The 11,828-nt window shown below is 36.4% G+C and overlaps 1 protein-coding gene, 1 long non-coding RNA gene and 1 other non-coding gene across 3 annotated transcripts in view; 2 read left to right on the top strand and 1 right to left on the bottom strand.

Annotated features, from left to right (window-relative positions):
* LOC131982946 (uncharacterized) overlaps positions 1–11,828 on the bottom strand; it is a 596,045-nt gene that overhangs the window by 400,580 nt on the left and 183,637 nt on the right. The window lies entirely within an intron of this gene.
* trnaq-cug (transfer RNA glutamine (anticodon CUG)) lies at positions 4,323–4,394 on the top strand. The gene has a single exon. It is a non-coding gene; the product is annotated as a tRNA-Gln (tRNA).
* pvalb8 (parvalbumin 8) lies at positions 7,793–11,149 on the top strand. Its single transcript, XM_059347540.1, has 5 exons — positions 7,793–8,055; positions 8,625–8,692; positions 9,449–9,581; positions 10,484–10,593; positions 10,856–11,149. The coding sequence occupies exons 2-5, from the start codon at positions 8,632–8,634 to the stop codon at positions 10,879–10,881; spliced, it is 330 nt and encodes a 109-aa protein (XP_059203523.1). The 5' UTR covers positions 7,793–8,055; positions 8,625–8,631; the 3' UTR covers positions 10,882–11,149.

Raw genomic sequence — 11,828 nt, 5'->3', positions numbered from 1 at the left:
CAAAAATGAAGGTTTAACTCACCTATCAGTAGGAATATTTTTTTTTTCCAGATCAAAAAGCGCCACAAAATGACGTTTTGAGTGATTTTTTGTGGCGCAAAATGGCAAAGCTGTTTGCTTTGGAAAAGTCTGCAAAATAGGGTTTCAATATGGCCTCCTGGAGGTCATGTGACAGATTAAAGCATTTCTATTGGTTCCCTATACTCTTCCCTCTTTTTTAAAGTATTACATCACTCAAGAAAAAAGATGCATTGTAGAAATTTGACAGGCCAAAAATGGGGCAACACCGTACCATAGAGGGTTAAGTCCATTAACAGAAGTCAACCCAGTCAACTCAATTAAATTACATGAAACATGCTTTATTGGCATTAAATTCCACGTGTTGGCAAAGCACGATTACAAATGCAATTAATATAATTATATATAACACAAAAGTGTGTGTGTGTGTATATATATATATATATATATATATATATATATATATATACTATATATATAGGTAAATAATTAGAAGATAGGTAAATAATTAGAAGAATAATTATTTTTTCAACTTTTTTTTCAACTTTTGCTGCCAGACTTAAACATTTATTCTTTAAAAATAAATAAATAGAAGAGTAGAAAATAATAGAAAGTTGCCTGAATTTAAAATTTAGCAATATAATGTATACTTTTTGTAATTTTTTTACATAGATTTCACTGTCATTTAACGTTCAAGGCCATTACGCAATTTAATAATCCTGTAAAAAAAAACAATCTATGATGTTTTATTATATTAATTAACAGATACCTTTTATTTTATTGTAATGTATGTAATAAACATTTTTTCTTTTTTTTCTTCAGCATTTGCAGCTAAAGTAAAAAAAAAAAAAAAAAAAAAAATGTAAATGATTTTTTATCATTTTAATTAACAGATACCTTTTATTTTATTGTAATTTATGTAATAAAAATGTTTTAATTTTTTTTCTTCAGCATTTGCAGCTAATGTAAAAAAAAAAAAAAATGATGTAAAATTTTTAACTTTTTTTTCTTTTTGTTTTACAGTGTTGGCCTTGTAATGAATACAGAGTTAAATCAAGTTTTATTTTACTAAAGTTAAAGCTAAAGTAAAAAAAAAAAAAAAAATTTAAATTATGTTTTATTTTAATTAACAGATACCTAATGTATGTAATAAAAATGTTTTAATTTTTTTTCTTCAGCATTTGCAGCTAATGTAAAAAAAAAAAAAAAAAAAAAAAAAAAAGATGTAAAATTTTAAACTTTTTTTTTCTTTTTGTTTTACAGTGTTGGCCTTGTAATGAATACAGAGTTAAATCAAGTTTTATTTTACTAACCAAACGAGGCTAGGAAGACTGTAAAGGAGGATGGTCCTCTCAGCCAATCCATATGTCCAGAAGTGAGTGAACATGAGCAAATGTAAATGAATAAATGATCGCCCAGTAACAGTATAGGCTGGGAGGTATCAGCATGGCCCATGACATCATGCACCGGGTGTGGGTAAAGTCTAGAGGAGATGATTGAGTTTCTCAGGAGTCCAGCTTCACTAGAAGCTCTATCGGACATGTCGAGGAGGCCCATTAACAAGTTGGCACCAGGATTAGGTTTTAGGAAGGCTTGACAATGACAAACCACCGGAGATACAAGCTTTTATTCAATAATGAAAGCCAGGATGCTGCCAAGGAATTAAACAAAAACCTACTGTGCATACACTGTGTGTAAAGTTCAAGCCCCACACACCAGGGGCCGGATTCACAAGTGTTCCTAACCCTATAAAGCCTGAACCGTGAAATAATTGCCAGAAAATTCAAAATTTTCAAAACTGGAGTGTTTGTTGAACCGGCTAAAATTTTTTAAAATTCAATATCAATTTTCATATATGAATTAAATTTGGATTATATTTGATACATCAGGTCTTTTTGTGCAATTTGTTGCTCACAATTTGCTTTTCTTGAACTCACATAATCATATAAAACCTAATATTTTTAACCAAATAAAACTTTGACTTTCCTTTTAACATTTTCCTCAAACATACAAAATATTTTTTTCCATATAAAACAACATCATACATCTGCTGATATGAAGTTTTCACGCAGCAATGACAGATCCACCAGTGGAACCAGCAAATCATTTTTGTTACATCTGGTATTTTTGTGAAATTTGTTGCTCAGTTTTTTTAATCATCAATTCATGCATTCATCAGGTTTTTCAGGAAAAAAAATATCACACTGATGATGTAGAGGTCTCAAAAACGTATGTATCAAATATGATACACTTGGCTTTATAGGGCTAAGATATCACCTGAGAAAATCCTTAAGAAAAAAAAAGAAGTTCCTTAGAATGTTCTTAAATGCTATTCAACATTTTCTTCTTAAGAACTGTCGTATGTCTTAGGAAATTCTTATTTTTTATTTTTTATTTTTAACTCGCCAGAAAAACAATTTTGGGCCTAGAGAGCCTATATTGTCTAATTAAGACCTGATCAGGGAGTGTAAGAGGATCCATTCTGCCTTTCAGGGGCCTTTTGGTGGATTTTGGTCCCTAGCTGACACCCAAATAACTTCCATCTAAAACAGGGGTCTCAAACTCAAATTACCTGGGGGCCACTGGAGGCAGTATCAATATGACCAAAAAAAGACACAAAATTACTAAAAAGAAAACACACAAAATGACAGGAAAAAAACTAAATTACTTAAAAAAGACACACAATTACAAAAAAACCCACAAAATTACTTTAAAAAAGACACAAAATGACCAAAAAAGATACAAAATAACCAAAAAAATACACTAAATTACTAAAAAAAATAATAAAAAAAGACACAAAATTACTTAAAAAACCCCACTTAATTACTTAAAAAAGACACAAAATGACCCAAAAAATACACAAATTTAAAAAAAAAAAAGACACACAATTATTAGAGACACAAAATTACTTACGAAAAAAAATAAATATAAAAGACACAAAATTACGTCGTCAATGTCGTCATAGAAACAAGTGAAACAAAGCTAAAGGGACCTTCCACACACAACATGGTAAAGGGTTTCAGTAATTTGGACTATACTTAAATAATATGTTCATAGTGATTAATTAAGTCGTATCAAATACAACAATTGCCTCCATTATTTACTAAGAGAACATTGTAGTGTAATCTAGGAACAGTGTCACATGTCACACAGACTGAAAGGACATTTCAATTATTTGTCAACTGCCAAAATAAGCTTCATGTGATACATTAACACAAAAAACTACTCTGACCAACTAAATATTAAATAAATCAAATAAATGTCATGCAAATTTGTTCAAGTAAATACAAATCAAGACTTATCTTCTTCACTGTAGCTGTTTTCAGACTGCTGAGGGCTTCTCTTAAATTTGTGAGGAAATTCTTGTTTTCAAGAATCTCATTTGTTCTCAAGTTCTGTCTGAGGAAAAACAGTTAAGAAAAAAACTAAAGAAAAGATAAGAATTTCTTCATGAATACCAAATCTTCTTAAATTTTGTCTTGTGAATCCAGCCCCTGTTCTTAAAAATAATTTACTTCTTCATGACGCTGCAATGTAAAAATGAAGCAGCATGGAGCCCTGCTGTCAGCTTTTTTTTTCTTCGAAGTTTCCATGTCCAATTTAGTGCATCAACCCTTTTTCAGCAAAGGTAAAAAAAAAAAACCCACCTCGACCAAATGTAAGTTTTTGCAGAGGTTTTTCAAATTTTGCAGTTTGCATTCAGCATTTTTAATGCAATATTTAGAGTCTAATGTGTTTTTGTGTGATTTTCGTCAATTTTTGTGGGTTTTTAGTCATTTTTCGTGTGTTTTTGTGGGTGTTTTATGTGTGACTTTGTAAAGAAAATGTATGTGTTTCTTGGTGTGTTTCGTGTGTTTTAGGTGTGGTTTTATGTGGGGTTTTTTATTTAAAAAAAATTGATTTTTATGTGTGTTTTTGTAATTTTGTGTGTGTTTTTGTGTGTTTTCTTGTGTTGAAAATGTTGTCAAAGTCAAAATGAAAAAAATAATAATCAGGTCATATAGGTGACATTGTGCTGAAAACAATACCAACCTGGACACGGTGAAGACTTTTTAAGTCGTTTATACAGGCAGAATGAAAAGGAGTCAAAAACCGACAATATAGCCCCAAACTCCAAAAGGTTAACCAATTCCATTGACTTTTTCTCAGGCCTTTAGGTCAATAGGTCAATTTCACTGCAGTTCTCAGTGGCCAGCTGACAACCTCATATGCTAAAGTGGCTGACTGCTAATATGAGGGAGAGGCCCCTGTAAGGGGATCCCTGAGTGTCACGTCAGGGATATTTTGAGGGTCTCTCACAGGGCGGTTCCATGGTGTAATGGTTAGCACTCTGGACTCTGAATCCAGCGATCCGAGTTCAAATCTCGGTGGGACCTGACTTTATTGAACTCAAATGTATTAATTTAATAATGTTGAAGACACTGAATGTCTGTCTGTCTCTCCCGTCCACCTCCACACACTGCTGCTGTATGCTGCATATACACTCCTTGAACTAACCTTTCATCAAGGGGAGAAATGACCTTCTTTCCCTGTGTGCTGCTGCAGTGAACACTCTCCCAGGACTGTGCTTAATGACCCCTGAATTTGTTTGTGTGTCAGACCCGCCGGGGGCCACGAATGCCCTCGGAAAAGACAACCTGAATTGGTCATTTTGCAACTGGAGAAATTGGACAGAGAAAAAAAGTCCAGTGTGATGCTCTCTAGAAAACTGAAAGAACCAAAGTGACCCTAATGCATGCCAGGTATTAGGAAATATGGATAGGGGGACAACAGTTTTAACCCTTTGATGCACAACATATTGACCCCCCTTCTAATGCACAACATGGGTCACATTCATTTCCCATGTTATTTAATGCTTGCTGTGTGTTTCTGTGCTCTATCTTTTGATATCAAATTATTTTATGATTGAATATTCCAAGTATTCTTTAAATATCTTGTTTTTGATAACAACAGGTCATTATTTCCATTTTGCCTCTCATACTTTATGAAGAAAAGTATGAAGAAGAGTTTTTGTATTATTACATAGCTAACTACTTGGCTAAGTAGCTTGCTAAGCTAACTACTTAGCCAAGAAGTTAGCTAAGTAGTTAGCTTAGCAGGCAACTTAGCTAAATACTTAGCCTAGAAGTTAGCTAAGTAGTTAGCTTAGCAAGCAACTTAGCTAAATACTCAGCCAAGAAGTTAGCTAAGTAGTTAGCTTAGCAAGCAACTTAGCTAAATACTTAACCAAGAAGTTAGCTAAGTAGTTAGCTTAGCAAGCAACTTAGCTAAATACTTAGCCAAGAAATTAGATAAGTAGTTAGCTTAACAAGCTACTAAGCTAAATACTCAGCCAAGAAGTTAGCTAAGTAGTTAGCTTAACAAGCTACTAAGCTGGCTTAACAAGCTACTTAGCTCAATATTTAGCCAAGTAGTTAGCTAAGTAGTTAGCTTAGCAAGCTACTTAGCTCAATACTTAGCCAAGAAGTTAGCTAAGTAGTTAGCTTAACAAGCTACACAGCTAAAAAAAATGGATATGGGTCATTTTTGGCCCATGTTGTGCATTAGAAGAGTAGTGACACAAAAAGGGATTTTATTAAAAAATGAAGAAAGGAAAACATAAAATTAGGATGTATGATGATCAAAAACAAACTAACTGAGTAAAACCTGAATGATGAAAATAATTTATTGCAAAAATATAGAACATAAAAACTCCCATCGCGGCTGTCATAGTTACCATGGCCACTAGAGGTTGCTGCCTGACAACAAATAAGCAGTGCATTCTGGCTCACGAATACTCATGCGGGTTTCTGTGCATACATTTCTGTGCATTTTATTTTGCAGGTTAACTACAAACAGTGTATGAGAACAGCTTCTGCATTTTGTCTTAGCTAGTCAGGCTGCAGTTTGCTTTACATATTTACATTAGCGACACAAATTCTTACTCTCACATATAGAGCATTACATGGTCAGGCTCCCCTATATACTGTTGAACTTCACCCATATCTGTCAGCTTGGTCTCTTAGGTCAAACACACGACATCTTCTGTCTGTTTCACGTACCCGTCTGAAAACACGTGGTGATCCATCATTTCAATATGTGGCACCCAAACTTTGGAATTATCTGCCTCCACCCCTACAGTCTGCTATTTCTGTGCAAAATCACCTTAAGACCTATCTTTTTAGACAGGCATTTGGATGGCCAGCCTGCATTGTACATATTATCTTAAACTTTTGTATTTCATTGTGTTTCTTACTTACTTATTTACTTACTTACTAACTTACTTACTTACTTACTCACTCACTCACTCACTCACTCACTCACTCACTCACTTACTTGCTTATTTACTTACATATTTACTCACTTATCTACTCACTCACTCACTCACTCATTTATTTACTTGCTCGCTCGCTCGCTTGCTAACTCACTTACTTACTTATTTACTTACTTACTTACTTACTTACTTACTTACTCACTCACTCACTCACTCACTCGCTTACTTACTCACTCACTTACTTACTTATTTATTTACTTACTCACTTACTTACTTACTTACTCACTCACTCACTCACTCACTCACTCACTTACTCACTTACTTACTTATTTACTTACTTATTTACTCACTTATCTACTCACTCACTCACTCATTTATTTACTTGCTCGCTCGCTTGCTTGCTCACTCACTTACTTACTTACTTACTTATTTTCTTACTTACTTACTTACTTACTTACTTGTCTTCTGCACATTTTTCACAATAAACCAGTAAGATCTGGTATCAGATAACAAGTCGAAATGTGTTTAAATGATAACATTACATTTATTTATTAAGTAAATACATAAACATTGTATAGTCAGTGATATATGTCAGTAAGTTGTACTTTACGCCATTAAATGATCAACCGTAGACCTTTGCACAGGCCCCTTTTGGCCTTGGGCTGGGGTCAGTTGCCCCCTTTGACCCGCTGACGGTTGGGACGAATGATCGACTCCAGCAGAAATGAAGCCAGTGCTCAGCCCTGAGTGACCTCTGACTGCTACACCTCTGTTTAAAAGGTGCGTGTGGATACCTGGGACATTATGCATCATCATCACCATCAAGGCGGTCGGGGACACCGACAGCAGAGGGTGACCTCGGGTCCCTTAATCAGCACAGTTGACAAAGCAATTTAGCGAGACTGTCCCCCTGTCAGTATGACAGAGAGAGAAGGTTATAGAGCACCGGCGTGGCTGACACTCAATGATGAGCAGTTATGTGCATTTGAGGTTATATTTCTTTCTAAAAATGAACTCCATCTGTTGTGAATCTGCGTCCGAGCAATTAGGGCAAGTAGATGTTTTATATCCAAAACCGATCAGGGCATGTGAAGCCCCCCAGAATGCACCAGACACAAAGATGCTGACCTCTTAGGTGACCCAATAATCTCACACTAATGCTAATTCTATTGACATGATACACTTTTGCAAAGAAATATGCCATTAAAAGGCTCAAAGTCATTTTTTATTTCCCATAATTCACCCAAATGTAATGATATAGGGGCATATTTGCAGCGGCATGTGGCTCAGATGTGCTCGTTTTGGGACTACTGCCTGTAAAAGGATATCTGCATGAAAGGCTGAGGGTGGGGGGGCAGAAACAGCAAGAGAGGGAGAAAAGGAAGGAGAGAGAGAGATTGCAGTTACATTACAGCCTCCCTGCATTTACTGCACTGTATAATTGTAGAGGTGAGAGGAGGAGGGGCGCGGGGATGACCGGAGGGAGTGGTGAATAGCGAGAAGAACGCGCTTTTTAACTTAATTTGCTATTTACAAGGGCGTTACAGATGTCCACGGCGTGCGCTCTCTGCCCCTGGGCGTTATAAATAGTAAAGGTTAATTAGTTAGCTGAGAAATTGGATCAGGGGCGGGCAGTTAGAATTTGATCCATAGACAGGTAACTCAAGCAAACCCTTTTGTCACTGCAATCAGACCTATATAAATCCGCCTTGACGGACAGCAGTCACCACATAGCCTTACCTCTCTGCTGGATCACCGACCGGGCGAGAACGCACCTGAACACGGTAAGTGGCTGCTGGGAGGCAGAGACGTCGCTTTTTTATGGGAAGTGGCAGACTTTTATTTGTTTTAACATACTTTTAGGGACGTTTTTTATGCCTCTTGTGTATTCAGAGCACTTAGATGCAGCCTGGGTAGAAGACAGGTGAAATAACTGTGTGCGTAAAAGGGGACTTTTTGCGTTTTAGGTGCCAAATCCACAGAAAAAGTTATTTCTATCATGTTTAATTTGTTGTGCGTAAAAGGGGACTTTTTGCGTTTTAGGTGCCAAATAGAAAGAAAAAGTTATTTCTATCATGTTTAATTTGTTGTGCGTAAAAGGGGACTTTTTGCGTTTTAGGTGCCAAATCCAAAGAAAAAGTCACTTCTATCATGTTTAATTTCTTGTGTCTGATATTTTTGACTTTCATAAGAACTTATTGAGAACTTTGGTCAGTTCCTGCACTGACTTGTCAGTGTCAATATTGTCACCTGGACACATTTTTCTCTCCATCAGTGCCAAGAAAGACGGTTTTGCTACTGTACCTGCATGGCTAAATGTGTTAATAATTCACCATGGTTGTTCCTCCTACAGGAATAAAATGTCGCTCTCATCTATCCTTTCCGCTGATGCCATCGACAGTGCTATCAAGGACTGCCAAGGTATCGTCTTCCACCAATATCATTATTGCTCTCTTCGTTAGATCTTTTTTTAAATTCTATACAGTCTTTGTGCTGGAGCCAGACAAAAGGGTTGTCTCCACATGACTCTCTTTGTGGACAGGAAATGCAGAAAGGGCTAAATTAATATAAGTATAAGATAAGGTGCAGCTTTAAGGCTCTATTAAGTGATTTTATTTGCATCAGTTGGACACAAGCCATTAGATAAAGACAGAACAGATATAATATGTTGGTGTTTTTATCACTGGAGGTCAAAGATCAAGAAACTTATCCCATCACACCTTTAAGGGGACCATTTTTCTCCATACTATATGCCTCTGGAAGGTACAAAATAAATATGAAAACTTAATTTACTAAGGATCCTAAACAGACTTGAAAACGGAAGCATTTTTTCCCTTGAAAATAAGTTTTCAATCATAGGACAAGTGCAGATTTTTCCAATAAAATGTTCTTGTTAAGTCTGACAAAAAATTAATTAAAATTAAAATTTCCATTAAACTTTTCTTAGGATTTAGGAAAAATGATCTTCAGAAAAACAGGTCACTTTTTTTCTCAAGTGAATAATGCTTTTGTGAGGAGGTTAGGTCATTTACACTTTCAATAATAACACCATATCAGTCTTCTTGTCCCCACAATTTAAACTGACATTAATTGCCAGGTTGCTGATATTATGATGCTTTAATTCTAGTTCATTTTCCTGGAGCTGTTTGTGACTCCGCTCTCTGTATTCTCCTCCAGCACCAGACAGCTTCTGCCCCAAGAAGTTTTTCCAGCTGTGTGGCCTCAACAAGAAGAGCGGCCCAGATGTGAAGAAGGTTTTCGGGATCCTGGACAATGACGGCAGTGGTTTTATTGAGGAGGATGAGCTCAAGTGAGTGTGCAGCCAAGCAACACAATAATATAATAACTTCTGGAAAATAGCATAAAGGGTAATAATGTAATAAAATGTCAGGTATTTATACTTTTCCCCCAAAGCATATGGATTCATGGAGAATTGTGAAATGTTAGCCATCTTCTGCAGCTTGTGTCATCTTCTAATGATGCCTAATTTAACATCCACTCTGGTCTAATGGAAAATTCTTGCACAACGCATGGCTGTGGGTGGATTTACTTCTCATTGATAGGGATTTTAGTTGAATGCATCTTTGCCTGATAACGACATACCACTTGCCAACTGTTGTACATTTCAAAGTCGACATAAAGAAATCAGTATTTTACATTTTGTTATATTATCCATCCAAATATTCACCTCATCCATGCAACCATTCTCGTCTGCTTATCCGGGGCCGGGTCGCGGGGGCAGCAGGCTAAGCAGGGCATTCCAGGCACCCCTCTCCCCAGCAACTTTCATCAGTTATGAAATAAAAAAATACCCACCTGGTAGAAAATTACAGTATCAGTCTGTACATTTTATTAAGCTTTCTGTCAAGCGGAAATTACGTTATGACAATTTCAGGAAGTTATGACATTATATGGTGCTACGAGCCAGTTGTCATAAAAAACAAAACAAAAAACAAAACACTTTTCTATTCAGTTTTTAGGTATATGCAGTGGAGGGGATTCATTATTAGTTTATGCAACTTTTTTTTTAGGACTGACATGAGACAGGAACTGTTGCTGTGTCCCATTGTAACCATTTTAAAATAATGTTTAGGAGTTGTAGTCTCTGGCTGTGCAGAAAAAACAAAAATGACACGAGTTGGACTTCTGATTTCTGCCTCAATGACTTTATGTTGCGATATACCTGTAACTTGATGTTTTGTGGCTCTGCAGGTATTTCCTCCAGAGGTTTTCCCCCGGGGCTCGGGTTCTGACAGACAAGGAGACCAAGGGCTTCCTGAGTGCTGCTGATGACGACAGTGACGGTCGGATTGGAGCAGACGGTGAGCGGATCAACACCTTTTTGATACACCCAAAACATGCATGAGTGAATGTGCAACTGGAAAATCGTACTTCTCAGGAAACAATTCTCCACATTTGTTACATTTTTCAGCTATAATGCAGATCGAACCACCATGCTAGCTTGCTCGAAAATGGTTTCTTGTCACTAAAAAATAAACTTTTAAAGAGTTACGATGAACCAAGTGTCAGACAAATGAGGTAAATAATAATTCTCATCTTAATTTTTATTTCTTTTCTTTACAGAGTTCCAGGCCATGGTCATGTCCTAAACACCTGGACTCCTTCTCTCCAACCTGATCTAAACCCCTCCAACCCGCCCCCTCTCCACTGCTTCAAGGGCTCTCTTAGTTTTAGTCATTTTTTCATCTGGTTAGATAAAACCTCTTTTTTTTTTTTTTGGAAGACTCGCTCCGGTCCACAACCATCAACATTCACATCATGATTTAATTTTTTTTTTCTTTCTCTTTGTGTTTTAGACAGATCATGAAGCTGTATTTCCCAAATAAATGTACAATTTACCAAATTACTGAGAAAATAAAAAGAATAAAATCCAAATCCTGTTGCTGCTGTTATTTATTTCTATTCAAGTGCACATCTTTGCTTGTGTCTTCTCAGATGATGATTTTGGGATGACACATGGTAGAAAAATGGGAGTTTTGAGTTATTTCATATGTACAAGACGATCTAATGACATCTAATGAAGTGGGAATTCATATACAGTATATGGGACTACAGATCTAAGCAAGACAAACACACAGTCACACCATTTTCTTGCAGTTTTGAGGTGTCCTTGAATCTTAACTTTCCCTTATATATCACAGCGGTAAAATGACACTGAATATCACAGTCTCAGGTGAGAACTGAGAGGTGTCCTGAAAACACAGAGTTTCTGATTAAAGTGTGTATGCAGTACAGCTGTGTGTGTGTGTGTGTGTGTGTGTGTGTGTGTGAGGTTATAGATTCATAGAGCTAGCGCAGGGAAAAAGCAGAGCAGGTCACCTTGATGACCACCTGAGTGTCACCGCGGCTGGATCGAGTGACACCTGACCTCAGCTTTGTAAATAAACCCGTCTGAACCTTGGTGCTTCTCAGGCTAGGGCACCAACACACACACACACACACACACACACACACACACACACACACACAAAACCCAATACATTTGCAAAATCAAATATGAGATCAGAAACAGACGGCCATTCATGCAAACACACTT

The sequence above is a fragment of the Centropristis striata genome, chromosome 13 (assembly GCF_030273125.1).
Source record: "Centropristis striata isolate RG_2023a ecotype Rhode Island chromosome 13, C.striata_1.0, whole genome shotgun sequence".
Lineage (NCBI taxonomy): Eukaryota > Metazoa > Chordata > Actinopteri > Perciformes > Serranidae > Centropristis > Centropristis striata.
Note: the sequence above shows the minus strand (reverse complement) of the source record. Positions and strands in the feature narration are given on the sequence as shown.